Source organism: Sinocyclocheilus rhinocerous, unplaced genomic scaffold (genome assembly GCF_001515625.1).
Source record: "Sinocyclocheilus rhinocerous isolate Xijiao unplaced genomic scaffold, SAMN03320098_v1.1 scaffold1319, whole genome shotgun sequence".
NCBI lineage: Eukaryota > Metazoa > Chordata > Actinopteri > Cypriniformes > Cyprinidae > Sinocyclocheilus > Sinocyclocheilus rhinocerous.
The window spans coordinates 372,904-391,093 of NW_015650691.1; the positions used below are offsets into that span (position 1 = coordinate 372,904).

At 37.1% G+C, this 18,190-nt stretch overlaps 1 protein-coding gene across 2 annotated transcripts in view; it reads left to right on the forward strand.

Moving 5' to 3' along the window:
* The window catches only part of LOC107712150 (adaptor related protein complex 2 subunit beta 1), a 48,545-nt gene that overhangs the window by 5,329 nt on the left and 25,026 nt on the right, over window positions 1-18,190 (forward strand). The window contains exons 7-17 of one of the 2 annotated variants that reach the window (XM_016517294.1): window positions 1,361-1,582; window positions 1,788-1,908; window positions 3,755-3,850; window positions 4,060-4,175; window positions 4,499-4,664; window positions 4,911-5,009; window positions 5,389-5,648; window positions 5,995-6,187; window positions 14,355-14,396; window positions 15,402-15,548; window positions 16,246-16,391. In XM_016517294.1, coding sequence (XP_016372780.1) covers window positions 1,361-1,582; window positions 1,788-1,908; window positions 3,755-3,850; window positions 4,060-4,175; window positions 4,499-4,664; window positions 4,911-5,009; window positions 5,389-5,648; window positions 5,995-6,187; window positions 14,355-14,396; window positions 15,402-15,548; window positions 16,246-16,391 — 1,608 coding nt within the window. The remainder of the gene's footprint in view (window positions 1-1,360; window positions 1,583-1,787; window positions 1,909-3,754; window positions 3,851-4,059; window positions 4,176-4,498; window positions 4,665-4,910; window positions 5,010-5,388; window positions 5,649-5,994; window positions 6,188-14,354; window positions 14,397-15,401; window positions 15,549-16,245; window positions 16,392-18,190) is intronic. The other variant, XM_016517295.1, reaches the window with a different exon arrangement.

Consider the following 18,190-nt stretch of genomic DNA (forward strand, 5'->3'; position numbering starts at 1 on the left):
GAAATGTGCAACATTAACACTGCTAGTTTCCTGTTTATTACCCTGAAGCTGCTTTGAATAATCTGTATTGTATAAAATGGGATGTTTTATGGTGTTAGTTACTTTTGTGTCAATAGACACATTTTTTCTTATTTTTGTAAGAAAAATATTCATATTCAAAACGTAATAATCAATTTAATCTAGCTTGCGCTCACTGTTGTAAACGGAAGCCGTTCCAGGCGGATGACGTATGAGGTCAGCTTTGCGAATGCGCCGCTCAGAAGTGACGTACGCAGAAGCGCAGGGGAGAGATCAAAATCACTAATTAGAAGTACAAAACGAGGATTTGTAAAGAAGAATATCAGAGGATTTCGATATAAGCCAAGAGGAGACTGGTTTTCCTTTGCTAAAGTAAGGAAACTTTGCTTCCTTTGCTCCTGTTAACAAGCGTTGGTTTTCACGAGACTCACCGGCGCATGCGCAACGCCGACCTCATACGTCATCCGCCTGGAACGGCTTCCGTTTACAACAGTGAGCGCAAGCTAGATTAAATTGATTATTACGTTTTAAATATGGTTATTTTTCTTACAAAAACGCATCGATTCGCTACAGGAGGCCTTTGTTTCCCCCCCCCGGAGCTGTGTGAGACGCTTTTTATTATGGATGGGCACTTTTTATTTCACTTCTTTTGGACTGATGCACTGCAACACCCGCTGAGTGGCATTAAACAGCTTGAAAGATCAAACACCATTTTTAATATAACTCCGACTTCGTCTGAAAGAAGAAAGTCATATACACATAGGATGCCTTGAGAGTGAGTAATTTATAAGCTAATTTTCATTTTTGGGTGAACTAACCCTTTAAATAATAGTAAAATATTAAAATAATAGTAATGTTATTTTCTCCTTAGAGAAAATAATATTTTTGTGATACCCCCACATGTCAATTTTGTCAGTACGGCTGAAATCACATGGTCAAATGTGCTATAACTAGCTATATGAATGAAGTATATAGTGTTTTTTTTTTTTGGTCAAATGAAAGTGGCAAAAAAAGCATCCAGGATAGAACCTTGAGGTACTCCACACTTTATTTTCTGTTTTGTTCCATTCCATGCCAACTTTAGTGAAACATTTTAAAATCATCCAAATCCAAGGTTGAAAAACTGCAAACAATTCGTTGTATAATTTTAATCCAAACAACAATTTGTTGTTTAGATTCATAGGGGTTTTGTCTTCCATGATCAATCTCTTGATTTTGGAAGGAACTGCCTCAATAATAGAAAATATATCAAGTTATTTTTTTGTGAAAATAAAGATAGTAAACCTTTTCTGTAAAAAATACCAGATCATCTTTCTGATCTCCCTCTTTCTGTCTCTTTTAGTATCTGTGAGCGTGTGACCCCACGTCTCTCTCATGCTAACTCGGCTGTGGTGCTGTCAGCGGTGAAGGTACTGATGAAGTTTTTGGAGCTCCTGCCCAAAGACTCTGATTACTACAACACTCTTCTGAAGAAGCTCTCTCCTCCCCTCGTCACGCTGTTGTCTGGGGAACCCGAGGTCCAATATGTGGCCTTGAGGAACATCAACCTTATTGTGCAGAAACGGTTAGACTGCTCTCCTTATAGTTTTCAGTCTTTTTTTATTGTTTTCTGTGGCACTAGTTTGTAATCTAATCACTCAGTGTCTTTTACACATGAGTACATTCTGTATTGTCACTAGATGGCAATATTGTCCGGTTGTCTGTTTGCTTAGCATTTATAAATGTTTTGACTGAGCCTCAAATGGTGATCTCTCTCTCTCTACCTGCAGGCCTGAGATTTTGAAGCAAGAGATCAAAGTGTTCTTTGTCAAGTACAATGACCCCATCTATGTCAAACTGGAGAAACTGGATATCATGATCCGCCTGGCCTCTCATGCCAACATCGCCCAGGTATTTCAAACTGAGTTTGACTCTTAGCTTTAAACAGAGTGTGAACAGGATATTCAACAAGAAAACTACACTGTAAAAAAATAAGTCATGGGTCTTGTAATTTTCATTTCAAAAATTTAGGTGATAATTAAAAATAGTGTGTATATTTTATTAAAGAAATTGTGGTTCATTGTTGTATAGAAAATATTGAGAACTTTTCACTAATAAAACCAATGTTTTCCTCATCTATTAAGGAAACTTAAGCAGATTTGAGGCTTGAATTGAGGAACTGATTAAACTGAAAAAAAAAAAATAAGGAAAGAAGGCTACCTATTTATTTTAAGAGAATTGGCTCAATTTTACAGTTTTATTTTGGCAGTGATTGTTAGTTCCTAGCATGATTTGCATATGACTGGAAATGGAGAGTAAATATAGAAATTAAGTGCTACTTTGTGTGTTTGAGAAAAGGGAAACATCTATTAATGTTTAGTGTTCAGTTATGTTTGACATTTGAAAGAGTTTGTTGTGTTGAAGTTTCTTTACCATTGTGCAGAAGAGTAGAGCTTATAGTTATGGATAACTGCATGTACTACTACTATGAGGCTTTGTTCAATGAGCAGTAGCTTTGTTAATGCTAGTGCAGTAACAAGTTTTTTTCCTGCTTGAGCTGTCTGGCTGTATACAGTCTTTTAATTGTACAAAATAACTCAGTCAAAAACAAACAGGCCTTACTCAAAACTAATAATATTACATTTATTGTGTCATAGATTAAATAATTCAGGAGATTTTACATGATTGATTCAGGTAGATTCCATTAAAAAAAATCAAGCCTTAAAATATTTTAAATGTTTTTAAGCCTTAAAATGTTACCATAATTTTTTAAGTAGATAGCTCATACCATTTTTACAGTGTATGTATCACATGATTATTATCATGGTCTGAAGTAAACAAGTTTGAGCGTTTAAGAATCTGTAGTTTCTTTAGTTTCATTAGTAGCCAGAGGCAGCCAGCTAATCCAGGCCTTTAAAAGTTTCAAATAATAGAGGTATTTCTCTAACTCTAATTAAAGCTGCATTAATAACATTATCTTCTATGATTTTCACTGTCATTTATGCATATGTTGAGATCACAGTCTTTCTCTGATATATCCACAAATTCCTACATTTCCTGTGATGCTAATAAAAAATGTTGCTAGGATATTGGCCGCAGTCCTCTGGGATTTAGATTGCATTGACTGAAAAAAAAAAATCAACCGTTTATTTCAAATGAAAAATTAAATGTTCAGCTGAATGTTACATAACACTGCAAAATTAATTGATGTACAAATGGGCTGTTATTTGATTTCGTCTTTTTTGTATGAGTATGCAAGACCTAAATTGCAAAAGATAACAAATTCAGCTTCAGTAAAGCTGCATTGTCGATTTCTTCTTCTATTTGCGTTGCTCTGAATTGTGCCTAAAAGGAACATGGTCCCTTACACTTTCTATTCAGTGACAGTCTGTCGTTGTGTTTAGCAAAAAAACACATGCTTAAGCCCATCAAGCTCTAAGCTGCCTCTTGTAAATCGACAGCTGTGCTTACACTGCATATGACAACAAATTACTTCATTGCATTTCATTCTAATGCATCTCTTTGCTGTTTTTCATTTACTTATATGAAGTCATTTAGCTATTAGCCCAATAAACATGTCCATTTGTTAAATGTTAACATCAGACTCTTCCCGAACTTTTCCCCAGAGCTATAACCTTGTGAGAGACCGAGGTATCCATTCCCTGTTCTTTCTCTTGTGGAGGTCATTCAGCGTTTCATCTCAGAAGTACGATTGATTTCTATAGAAATCCACTTAAAATTATGTTGATTTCCATAGGTATTGGCTGAACTGAAAGAGTATGCCACTGAAGTGGATGTAGACTTTGTTCGGAAAGCCGTTCGAGCCATCGGCCGTTGTGCTATCAAAGTGGAGGTATGTCTTGCCTCATTATTCAGCCCTATATATCTTTTTGTATGTAACCTCATTCCATAGAGAAATGTTTGAAAATCTCTCCTCTTCTATAAGCAACCTTACTGCTTTTTTCATTGTGCATCATGGTTGAAGTGCTGTAGTTCTGGATGAGTTTTGTCATTGTAATGTGTAGCTGTGACTGAGTTTTCTTTTTCTATCTGTGAGTACAGCAATCTGCTGAGCGCTGTGTAAGCACTCTGCTGGACCTCATCCAGACTAAGGTCAATTACGTCGTGCAAGAGGCCATTGTGGTCATCAGGGACATCTTCCGCAAATACCCCAACAAGTCAGTCCACAGCTCTCATCTCAACTAATTTCATTGAAACGTTTTAATACTCTTCCACCACTTTGGATTTATTTTTGTCACTGAGCTTGACACAGTGTATTCTGGGATTGCATGCTTTGTACAGTATACATTCTGTGCTTCCTTAGAATTAGACTAAAATGATGTATTTTAGGATTATTAAGCAATGCTGTGTATGCAACTCACTATGTTTTGGAATTGAGTATATATTACGTTGTCTATCTAAAGAAAAATAAAAAGTCCATGTAGAATGAAAGAACGTATAGTTAATGGGCAGCTGAAACACCTCTCTGTTGTCTGCGCAGGTATGAGAGCATAATTGCCACTCTGTGTGAAAACCTGGACTCTTTGGATGAGCCAGACGCTCGAGCTGCCATGATTTGGATTGTGGGTGAATATGCTGAGCGTATCGACAACGCTGATGAGCTCCTGGAGAGTTTCCTTGAGGGCTTTCATGATGAAAGCACTCAGGTTTGATATATATATATTTTTTAGTTTGTTTTCTATTTTGTTTTTGTTCTTTTTGTTTTGTATTTTGTTTTTGGTTTGGTTTGATTAGGTGTGTTTTGTTTTGTTTGGGTGGTGGTGTTTGTTTTGTTTGCTTTTGTTTTGTTTTTTGTCAGTTGTTTTCCGTTATGGTGTTTTTTGTTTATGCGGTATATAGTTTGTTTAAAAGCAGGGATCTGATTCAGTAGCTGCTGCATTTGTTGCTTTCAGGTGCAGTTGACTCTGCTGACAGCCATAGTGAAGCTGTTCCTCAAGAAGCCCTCAGAAACTCAGGAGCTGGTTCAGCAAGTGCTCAGTCTGGCCACTCAGGTGAGATGGAGATGTGCTTGGGCATAATAAACTGTAGTGTTACACTATAACTTGATATTAGCCGTTTTTTCTTTGTTTGGTCTTTAGTCACCCCACATTTTGAAAATACAGGTAACAAATGCTGGCACACTTTATATCAGATAAAGATTTATTTATTTGAATCTATTTGTAATGAAAGACAATTGCATACTTATGCTCATTGTATACAACACTGGGCATTGTTGTCCATCAGCATCAGAACACATCCACACCATCATAAATATTACATTAACATGCAGATGATGGATAAAATTCTAATCTCAAATTGAGCTCAGCGTCTGGCTGTCAGTGTCACGTTTCCTCTCCATTCACACTATTCTTTTTTTCTTCATCTCCTCAGGACTCTGATAACCCTGACCTGCGTGATCGTGGCTACATCTACTGGCGTCTGCTGTCCACTGACCCTGTGACTGCTAAAGAGGTTGTGCTGTCTGAGAAGCCTTTGATTTCAGAGGAAACAGACCTGATCGAGCCCACCCTGTTGGACGAGCTCATCTGCCACATCGGCTCGCTGGCCTCTGTCTACCACAAACCCCCCAATGCCTTTGTGGAAGGAAGCCACGGCATTCACCGCAAACATCTGCCCATCCAGCACGGCAGGTACTATTACGGCTAAACCTCTTGAAATGTTCATTGACTAAAAATGGCTCTTTGTGAGTATGAGCTCTATAAAATGGTTTAAAAAGTCTTTATCACAAAGAACTCCCAAGTCATGGTAAGTCATGGTAAAGGTCTGGCATCCCTGTTATTTGTGTTATTGCTATGTGTGATTCTCAGTTTTTCGAAAAAGGATGTCTGAATCCATCTCAGTCCAGTAATACAACAGGGGACTCATCGAAAGTAGTGCCACACAGAAACTATGTTGTCCTCTCTCCACTAGAACAATGAAAAATCCTTTGTTCACTTCGTGTTACCCATCTCACTGTGTATCATCATTCTTTTGTAGTATCGACACCGGGGAGAGTCCTGTCAGTGCCGGCCCGGCTGCATCTATCGATCAACCCCAAGTCATTCCATCTCAGGGTGACCTTCTGGGAGACCTGCTTAATCTGGATCTCGGTCCCCCCGTCAACGTGCCCCAGGGGTCTTCCATGCAGATAGGTGCTGTGGATCTCCTCGGAGGTGGTCTTGACAGTTTGGTGTGTGTTCTTCTCTTATAATTTTACAGTCTTGTGTAATCTCCAACATCCCTTATTTTAACTATTTACAATGATAACCATAGTTTCCACTGGAGAGCTATGGTTACCTCAGTTATTGTTGCTATAGTATGCAAAAATCAGGTTAATATTCAGTATTTTTGTTTTGTTTTTCAGTACAAATATATAAATAGCTTTTAAAACCATGTTTATCTGGCAAAATTTTGATAATAAAGCCTTGTTTCCACCGAGCGGTATGGTTCAGTACGGTACGCAATTATTTCTGTTTCCATTGACAAGTTGTGAATGGTACCAAAATAGTGAACCGTAGCACTTTTTTGGGACCCTTCTTTTGGGGTACCTAGCACAGTAGTTTGGTACCTAATGGGTGAACTAGACTCACTGCAGATCATTGATTGGTTGATAGAGAATCGTCACTTGTGCGTGCTACAAGGGGAATGAAGCGTCTCCTTCACTCGTTCCACCATGCTGCTCATGCGTGTTGGGCTTGTTTACATCAGAGGGCTTAAACACAAAAAAAATATAACAGTGTATTTTAGAATTTTATATTTTTACACACAGGCAATGTTGCGCTTTCTTCTTTGCGCGAGAATGACGTCGATCGCTACTTTCCGGCATACATCATGCCTATCAAGTATCAGGGGGTACTGTCCCAAATCGTACTTTACTGTACTGTACTGTACTGTACTCTACCCTACCCTACTTCTCGTTAGAAACGAGGCATACAATTTTTTTTTCTTATCTCAGTGGCAGTTTTTTTTTTTTTTAAGTTTTAAATTTATGTTATATAAGTTATTTAAGGAGTGTTTAGATTTTTATGCAAAATATTTATACAAGACATTTATACGAAATATAAATTCTGTCAATGTTTATTTTTATTTTTAAATTTTTTTTTACAATGAAAGAAATGCTGTTTAAATGTTTCATATCAATTTGTTATGATTTTACAGTAGAAACACCTGTTTTACAGCAACTATGGTATTTTGGTAGAAACTATTCTTACTTAATTGTGAATATGAAGGGAGTGCAAATTTGTTTAAACAAAACAGTGGAAATGTTTTAAAGTTTTAATCAATTTTATTTTTAATAATTACATATTTAATAGGTTTTGTGATTATATTGCTTCACAAGTGAGCTGAAATTTGTAATTCAGCAACGTTTGCCGCAATCATGTCCTCAGGTATGCCCATGCAGTTGTTGCTCTTTTAAGAGTGACCAGTGTTTTTACTAGTTTCTCTGAGGCTCGTGTTCAGCCTGGATAGCGTGTTCACTGGTGCAGGTGTGGTTTAAAGGTTTTAGGGCACTCCACTCAGCGTGAGATGATTGCAGCAGGATATTTTACATTTGAGAGATAACCACACTCGTTACCATGGCCACCACATCTCTCAAGCTTCTGCCTGATGACAGCAAACTGAAGGATGATCGTGACTATGCAGTTTATGGTGTACATATCATGGAAATGATTTTCTTTGCTCTTTTGCTAAGTTTTGTTCACTCGTTCCACCATGCTGCTCATGCGTGTTGGGCTTGTTTACATCAGAGGGCTTAAACACAAAAAAATATAACACTGTATTTTAGAATTTTATATTTTTACACACAGGCAATGTTGCGCTTTCTTCTTTGCGCGAGAATGACGTCGACCGCTACTTTCCGGCATACATCATGCCTATCAAGTATCAGGGGGTACTGTCCCAAATCGTACTTTACTGTACTGTACTGTACTGTACTCTACCCTACTTCTCGTTAGAAACGAGGCATACAATTTTTTTTTCTTATCTCAGTGGCAGTTTTTTTTTTTTTTAAGTTTATAAATTTATGTTATATAAGTTATTTAAGGAGTGTTTAGATTTTTATGCAAAATATTTATACAAGACATTTATACGAAATATAAATTCTGTCAATGTTTATTTTTATTTTTAAATTTTTTTTTACAATGAAAGAAATGCTGTTTAAATGTTTCATATCAATTTGTTATGATTTTACAGTAGAAACACCTGTTTTACAGCAACTATGGTATTTTGGTAGAAACTATTCTTACTTAATTGTGAATATGAAGGGAGTGCAAATTTGTTTAAACAAAACAGTGGAAATGTTTTAAAGTTTTAATCAATTTTATTTTCAATAATTACATATTTAATAGGTTTTGTGATTATATTGCTTCACAAGTGAGCTGAAATTTGTAATTCAGCAACGTTTGCCGCAATCATGTCCTCAGGTATGCCCATGCAGTTGTTGCTCTTTTAAGAGTGATTTTAGAATTTTATATTTTTACACACAGGCAATGTTGCGCTTTCTTCTTTGCGCGAGAATGACGTCGATCGCTACTTTCCGGCATACATCATGCCTATCAAGTATCAGGGGGTACTGTCCCAAATCGTACTTTACTGTACTGTACTGTACTGTACTCTACCCTACTTCTCGTTAGAAACGAGGAATACAATTTTTTTTTCTTATCTCAGTGGCAGTTTTTTTTTTTTTAAGTTTGTAAATTTATGTTATATAAGTTATTTAAGGAGTGTTTAGATTTTTATGCAAAATATTTATACAAGACATTTATACGAAATATAAATTCTGTCAATGTTTATTTTTATTTTTAAATTTTTTTTTACAATGAAAGAAATGCTGTTTAAATGTTTCATATCAATTTGTTATGATTTTACGGTAGAAACACCTGTTTTACAGCAACTATGGTATTTTGGTAGAAACTATTCTTACTTAATTGTGAATATGAAGGGAGTGCAAATTTGTTTAAACAAAACAGTGGAAATGTTTTAAAGTTTTAATCAATTTTATTTTTAATAATTACATATTTAATAGGTTTTGTGATTATATTGCTTCACAAGTGAGCTGAAATTTGTAATTCAGCAACGTTTGCCGCAATCATGTCCTCAGGTATGCCCATGCAGTTGTTGCTCTTTTAAGAGTGACCAGTGTTTTTACTAGTTTCTCTGAGGCTCGTGTTCAGCCTGGATAGCGTGTTCACTGGTGCAGGTGTGGTTTAAAGGTTTTAGGGCACTCCACTCAGCGTGAGATGATTGCAGCAGGATATTTTACATTTGAGAGATAACCACACTCGTTACCATGGCCACCACATCTCTCAAGCTTCTGCCTGATGACAGTGAACAGCAAAGTGAAGAAGCGCAGGGTGAAACAGCAGCGAGGTCAGCGCTTCTTAACTGGAATGTGATTGCGTAAGCGCTCTGACTTCCAATCAAGCGCTCATCATTTATTGACACAGTGCTGAATGCTGCTCAGTACTGCAAATCCAAACTTGAATAATAATGGAGCAAACTGAAGGATGATCGTGACTATGCAGTTTATGGTGTACATATCATGGAAATGATTTTCTTTGCTCTTTTGCTAAGTTTTGCTAAGAGTTTGATGCATGTAGACATACAGTGGGTCCAAAAGTCTCAATCTGATGTGCCTGTCCTTTTAAAATATCATGCTGCTGAATTATAAATGTTGACACCTTTAATATTATTTTGAGCATTGATCATAGCTGCAGGACTGGCATGTGTTGAAGTGGAGAGACTGTGGTATATGAAGTGTTCTGACTCTGTTTGAGAGCTCAAAAGTATTATATCATACCAGCCATCAGCCCTGCTCTCCTAAACTCACTGCAACCACAGCACCAGAACCCCAGGGCTGAAAGTCTTGCCACTTTATACGCAGTCATCAACCCACATAAAATCTTCCACTCAACACACACATACACAGTTCCTGAGGGAAGTAAAGAGAAGATTTACATTTTTGGTCAGGATCTGTGCAAATCATGCTCTCTAAAAGGACATCAAAATATTCACAAAATCTTCTGTACGTTTGTAGTTTAATATTTACACTTATTTTAATATTAGCAATAACACTTAATTTTAAGATGACATAGTTACGTTACATGTACTTACAATGATAATAACAGTAAATTATGTATAATTTCAAGTAACTAACCTTAAACTTAACCCAATAGTAAGTATATGTAATATGTACTTATTTGTGTAATTACACATGGTACAACATCACCTTAAAATATTTCACTTTCTTCTGTGGAACACAAATGAAGATATTGTACTGAATGTCTAAGCTGCTCTTTTCCATATACTGAAAACATTTGGAATTGACACAATTTGCACTCAAAAATTGCTGGTAAATTTCACATTTAATTACAAGAAACGACAACTAACACATTGAATTAAATGTGAAATTTTAAAGTAGTAAGACTGAAATAGTATTTTCTTGTGTGACATACTCCAATAATCTTTGATTTATTTACAACTTCAAAAAATGGCATTAAATGATGGCTGTTGAGCTTTAAAAATAAAATGCAAAAAGACTGGCACACCATTATTTTTGCTCCCAAAGAATGCTTTATAGTATAATGGATTGCAATGTTTCGGCCACAAGCGGTCTTCGTCAGGCTTTGAATTGAGAGCTTTCAAAATTGAACATCTTACCGTTGTTTAACAGAATACCTTCTTTTGTGCTCCACTAAAGAAAATTGTATTGTCTGGAATGACATGAGCGTAAATAAATGCTGACAGAAATGTTTGGGGGATCTGTCCCTTTAATGAATGTTATTGGAAATATTGTGTGTATATGCCAGGATCTTCACATCCAGAAACAATTTGTCCATTTCTTTTTTCCTGGAGCCACAAAAGGCCTATTTCCTCCTCCTTGTGTATAATTGGATTTGTCAAGCAGGCATCTTGCAGGCATTTCCAGCATGGCACATGTGAAGCGTTTATATCTGGGCAGCGCAGGTGCTGCTCCTCAGTGCAATCTTCTCCCAAATTGGAGGAGTTACTGTGTCAGAGCTTTGCACGGAGGCCCTATATAAACCAGGATAGAGAGACATGCCACGTGCTGTGTGAAGATGCTGCTCTAGCTCAAGCCGTGTTGAACAGGGTGTAAGGAAAGGTGTTGCGATCCCGTCTCTAGACTAGTGGTATACTCCTAATTGAGTTTCCCTGCTCTGTGATAATCCTGATGAACTACTCCTCTGCCAAATGACAAAACACAGGTTGTGAGACTTGAGATGTGCTACAGCCAGCAGTTAAATCAGTATTTGGTGGTGGGAAAAGTCAAGGTGCTGGTTCTTGTGCCCCAGGCAAGATGAGATAAGAACTTACAGTAAGATGGGTCACAATGGTTTACTGACAGACTAGTCACTTTAGATTTATTCTCATATACATACAGTGCAGAGAGTTTGGGGTTGGTAATGTTTTTGAAAGAAGTCTCTTATGCTCACCAATTCTGCATTTATTTGATAAAACATAAAAGTAAAACACTAAAAATATTGTGAAAGTAACCATTTTAAAGTTTTCTATTTTAATATTTTTGATTGTAATTTATTCCTATGATGGAAATTACTCCAGTTTTCAATGTCACATGATCATTCAGAAATCATTCTAATATGTTGATTAGGTGCTGAAAAAACATTTCTTAATATTATTAATTTTGAAAACAGTTGTGCTGCTTAATATTTTTTGTGGAGACCATTTACTTTAAATAGAAGTTCAAATGAACCGCATTTATTTGAAATCAAATTTATTTAAAAGAGTGTACACGTCACTTTTACTGTCACTTTTGATCAATGTAATTCAAATGTAATAGCATTGTTATTGAATAAAAGTATTAATTTCTTTCAAAAAATTTACTGACCCCAAACTTTTAAATAGTAGTGTTTTATTTAATTTTTCATTCATTTATTTATTTATTTATTTATTTATTCTGTTTAGCAGTTGTGCTTTAATTGGTATGCTGTGTTTTCACTGTTTGACAAGTTGCACTGTACCGTAGATCTGCAGTGTACAGGAGAGGTTGCGTCCTTAAATTCATCCCCCATAAAGCAACGGCAGTACAGCCATTCAGACAATGTCCTTGGCCATCATATTTATGCGTTTCCTGCTACAGTTTGAAGTTAGCGTTGACAAAACTGGTAAAACCTGTTAAGAGATGTGTTCTGCTCATATGTTTTATGTTCCTTCTAAGAATAAATTTTTTTGTAAACAGCCCTTAACAGAAATGTTAGATGAGCCTGAGAAACCTAATTATTCAGGGCTACTTTGAGGCCAGTCACACAGCTAGTCACTCAGGCAACCCATGATTGATTATTTTTTTTAAAAATGTAGTTTTGCACATGCCTAATTGAGACCCTTTTGTACTATATGCATGTTTTTGTTAGAACACACGCACACACACACACACACACACAAACAAATAAAACAAATTATCTATCAAAAATGAAATAAGCACATATGAACATACATATATCAAAGATAAAAGCATGACGGAAACATATTTGGTATATTTTGTTCTGGTTTAATAATTCTGCCACTAATTCCTGATGCTGAATGTATTGACATTTTGACCCAAGAAAATTCTCTAAATGGACATGAAATCCCAAAAAAAATCCAAGACTCAAAATGGAGTGGAGTATACAAGATTTAGAATGGATTGTCAAACAAATTGGCAATTTTTACCCTTTCCACCCAATTGTTAAACCTGGCAACTCGCAGCTTAACTCTGGCACAAAGCTTTGTATTCAGTTCAGTGAATATACTTCTGCTGACTAAATCGCCACTAATTCCTGATGCTGAATGTATTGACATTTTGACCCAAGAAAATTCTCTAAATGGACATGAAATCCAAAAAAAATCCAAGACTCAAAATGGAGTGGAGTATACAAGATTTAGAATGGATTGTCAAACAAATTGGCAATTTTTACCCTTTCCACCCAATTGTTAAACCTGGTCGCAACTCGCAGCTTAACTCTGGCACAAAGCTTTGTATTCAGTTCAGTGAATATACTTCTGCTGACTAAATGAGTCATTCCAATAAAATGCCAATGTGTTCGTCATCCTTAACAAGGAGACAGTGTTCAGAGCCGAGGAATGTTAAACACTGAACAGTCTGCAGAGCCATCTGACTGCTCAAGGTCGTGAGTGTTTCAAAGAGACGAACACTGCTGACTCAGCACCTGAAGGGATGCATTTTTAAACTCATGGTCTCAACGGCCTCTTTAGCTCATATCAGATGTACATTGACATTTAGCAGGTCTCTAAATCTATGTCTAATCTGAGTCACATTATGACTCCGAAAGTATCAAATGTTTTTTTTTTTCTCCATTGAGATTTGGTTCAGAACATTTGCATTTGACATAACCATCCATTTCTCTCGTACCCTAAACGTTGCTTGTTGCACTTCATGGCTCAGCTTGTGATTTGTGTCCTGCTGAGTGTGAAGCCGCAAGGTTGTTTAATCTCGCTCATTTTCTCAGTGAGAAAATCAAGGTGACTGTACAGCTGAAGGTCAGTAAGAGGAATATGGACTAAGAAATAATTTACATTGCTTTAGCCATCATAAAATCAGAATTGACCCGGTTTACTTTCTAAATGCACATTTACAGTATTATTGTGCATGATGCATCAGTGAACTTTATTCCGAACAAAAAGAAATGTTTGTCTTTCATCAAAATTGAATACTTTGGTATACTGAAACATGTTTCCTTCATTGCTGATATCGCCAAAACTCTCATTTTTCAACCTCTCCAACCGCCTGTTATATAAAACATTTACACAGTCCAATTAATGTCAATGGATAAAATAGTCTTGCCTTGCTTTTATAATATTTATCTTATTTTTGTTTGTATTATGGTAAATAGGTCTTATAGCAATATTTCTCTCAGGTTATGGACATGGTTACATTTTTCTGTCATATTGTTCAGAATGTCTAGTAGATTTGTTTTTGTTGTTGTTTTTTTTTCTTTCAGTATTTCAGTGCAGTAACTTCACTCACAAATCAGTTTTTTCCGCAACTTTTGCTAACACTCAAGCTGAACTGTTGCTTTCAGCCTATGAAAGGAACACCGGAGCGCTGCTCAACTCTTTCTTCCTGCTCTGTCATCAGCTTCACTCATCTCAGTCTTGGTCAACAACTGAATTAATGGCTGCGGGTGTCTCAAAGATGACATTTTCTGGTTGATTTTAGCCATGGCAAAAACAAAGTTTGAAATAGCAGGCTTTAAAAGTTGTTTGTGACGTGATGTCTTTTGTAAACAGGAAAACTCTGTTATTAGTGGATCCTTGACGTGCCTCTCTGTCTCTCTCATGTTGTTTGTTGGCCTGGAAATGGGTCTTCTGTTCTGTTATAGCTCGGGGGAGACCTGGGAGGAGGTGTTGGGGGCAGTCCTGCAGTAAGTGAGCTCCTCTCTCCGCTCGTATCCGTCTGTCTGCACTCAGCATGTTGTGTGCTATTTATATGATTCTTAATAGCCTGTGTAGAGTAGGCACCTAGCTGTGTGTTCTGCTTTGTTTCTTTCTTTTGCATGCACAAAAATCCATCCTGCTTTGAGGTGATAAGTTCTTGATATGATGAACTTCTCTAAAGACTTCTGTTTAACATAACCTGCTTCGTCATTTGTCTTTAAAGTATTGGTGGGTTTTTGTTTTTTTTGGGTACCTAAATGCCTTGTTTTTCCTTGGACTGCTCTTATTTAGACTGCTGGTCAAAAGTTTGGAATAATTCTGATTTTTCAAATGTTTTTTGAAAGAACTCGCTTATGCTCATCAAGGCTGCATTTATTTGATTTATTAATAAAATATGAATATTGTGAAATATAATTATAATTAAATATATTTTAAAATGTCCTATTTATTTCTGTGATGATAGAGCAGAAATTTTTGCAGCCATTACTCCAGTCTTCAGTGTCACATGATCCTTCAATTATCAATTATTATTTCATTTATTAATAAATGAGCACCAGTGATATTTGATAATAACTGGAGCACCAAATCAGCATATTAGAATATTTTCTAAAGAATCATATGACAATGAAGACTGGAGTAATGGCTGCTTTTCAGCTTTGACATTACAGGAATAAATTACTTTTTAAAATATATTAAAATAGAAAACAGTTCCTTTAGGTTAATTAAAATATTACTTTATTTCACCATATCATATCAAATAAATTCAGACTTGGTGAGCACAGGAGACTTCTTTTAAAAACACTGCAAAATCTGAATTATTCCAAACTTTTGACTTGCAGTGTGGTTTTCCCTAACACAACTGCACAACTGGTATCGCCTACATGAAGCAATCCTGTTGCTGTTGTTTGAAAGATTACGCAAATACTTGCTAGAGTGATTTCAACTCTTTTGACACTCAGAAGTCTTAGGAACTCTATGTGTGTGTCACGCAGGTGGGCCAAAACTTCATCCCGTCATCGGTACCCAACACCTTTGCGCCGTCTCCTACACCTGCTGCTCTCAGCAGCGGCCTCAATGACCTGTTTGAGTTGTCCTCAGGAATGTCCATTGCTACAGGAGGATATGTGGCATCTAAAACTGTGAGTATTACTCGGCGTTAAACTGTAAACCATAACACCTCACCTGTTTCTGATCTTTCATATCACCTCTCAAACAACCAGCCAATCAAAACAGCCAGAACCTGTCCAAATCCAATCCAACAGCAGGGCAACTCACATCCCAGAATTTACTAGGGCATAATCTCACTAGCAGCCATTTCATTCATAATGAAGAGCCTTTCAAGAAGCAAAGTTCAGTCTGTTCTCGTTCTCCAGCATGAGCATTAACTTCATGTGCTACATAAATACAGGCGTGCAGAACGGCTCCCGGGAGAACAACGTCTCGGGCAACGTCATTAATAAGAGCTCCATTAGAGCCAGAGTAGGTCAGTAGAGTAGGACAGAGCACAATTAGTTCTTATTAGGAGACTTTATAAACTACCTTGTAGAGTTCTTCCAATTCCCCTGGTGCTCTGGGTGCCTCATGCTACTTATATATGTGTTAATTTGTCTCTTTTAATCTGATTTTGTTTCTTTTTGGATGCCAGCTCAGTTCTTGTATGCAGCAGTGTTTGGGTGAGTGAGTGTAGGTGAATGTCAGACTCCTCTATTTAACTGCCCTTCAATTTAGAATGACTGTAGTTATCCTCTTAGAGAAGATCATAACCTTACTTTATTAATTAGACAAACTGTAAATTAGAGAATGTACCGTGAACACTCATTTCTTTGGTTTGTGAAGGTATGGCTGCCAGCAGTCAAAGCAAAAGGACTGGAGATATCTGGAACCTTCTCTCGGCGTCAAGGTCACATGTACATGGACATGTCTTTCATTAATAAAGCCCTTCAGCACATGACTGACTTTGCCATCCAGTTCAACAAGAACAGGTCTGTGCTTGTGTTTCTGTTTACAGTCATTGTGATAATACAGGTGCATCTCAATAAATTAGAATGTCGTGGAAAAGTTAATTTATTTCAGTAATTCAACTCAAATTGTGAAACTCGTGTATTAAATAAATTCAATGCACACAGACTGAAGTAGTTTAAGTCTTTGGTTCTTTTAATTGTGATGATTTTGGCTCACATTTAACAAAAACCCACCAACTCACTATCTCAACAAATTAGAATACTCCATAAGACCAATAAAAAAAAACATTTTTAATGAATTGTTGGCCTTCTGGAAAGTATGTTAATTTACTGTACATGTACTCAATACTTGGTAGGAGCTCCTTTTGCTTTAATTACTGCCCCAATTCGGCGTGGCATGGAGGTGATCAGTTTGTGGCACTACTGAGGTGGTATGGAAGCCCAGGTTTCTTTGACAGTGGCCTTCAGCTCATCTGCATTTTTTGGTCTCTTGTTCCTCATTTTCCTCTTGACAATACCCCATAGATTCTCTATGGGGTTCAGGTCTGGTGAGTTTGCTGGCCAGTAAAGCACACCAACACCATGGTCATTTAACCAACTTTTGGTGCATTTGGCAGTGTGGGCAGGTGCCAAACCCTGCTGGAAAATGAAATCAGCATCTTCAAAAAGCTGGTCAGCAGAAGGAAGCATGAAGTGCTCCAAAATTTATTGGTAAACGGGTGCAGTGACGTTGGTTTTCAAAAAACACAATGGACCAACACCAGCAGATGACATTGCACCCCAAATCATCACAGACTGTGGAAACTTAACACTGGACTTCAAGCAACTTGGGCTATGAGCTTATCCACCCTTCCTCCAGACTCTAGGACCTTGGTTTCCAAATGAAATACAAAACTTGCTCTCATCTGAAAAGAGGACTTTGGACCACTGGGCAACAGTCCAGTTCTTCTTCTCCTTAGCCCAGGTAAGACGCCTCTGACGTTGTCTGTGGTTCAGGAGTGGCTTAACAAGAGGAATACGACAACTGTAGCCAAATTCCTTGACACGTCTGTGTGTGGTGGCTCTTGATGCCTTGACCCCAGCCTCAGTCCATTCCTTGTGAAGTTCACTCAAATTCTTGAATCGATTTTGCTTGACAATCCTCATAAGGCTGCAGTTCTCTCGGTTGGTTGTGCATCTTTTTCTTCCACACTTTTTCCTTCCACTCAACTTTCTGTTAACATGCTTGGATACAGCACTCTGTGAACAGCCAGCTTCTTTGGCAATGAATGTTTGTGGCTTACCCTCCTTGTGAAGGGTGTCAATGATTGTCTTCTGGACAACTGTCAGATCAGCAGTCTTCCCCATGATTGTGTAGCCTAGTGAACCAAACTGAGAGACCATTTTGAAGGCTCAGGAAACCGTTGCAGGTGTTTTGAGTTGATTAGCTGATTGGCATGTCACCATATTCTAATTAGTTGAGATAGTGAATTGGTGGGTTTTTGTTAAATGTGAACCAAAATCATCACAATTAAAAGAACCAAAGACTTAAACTACTTCAGTCTGCGTGCATTGAATTTATTTAATACACGAGTTTCACAATTTGAGTTGAATTACTGAAATAAAGGAACTTTTCCACGACATTCTAATTTATTGAGATGCACCTATAAGACCGTAATTAGCTGGTTCAGCTGTGTTTAATTAGGGTTGGAGCTAAACTCTGCAGGACCGAGTTTGAAGACTTCTTGCATTGATGATTCCATGAAGAACTTGTAACCAGTGGTGTATAAAGTACCTGAAAGCCATACTCAAGTAAAAGTACAGATATCTTACCAGAAAAT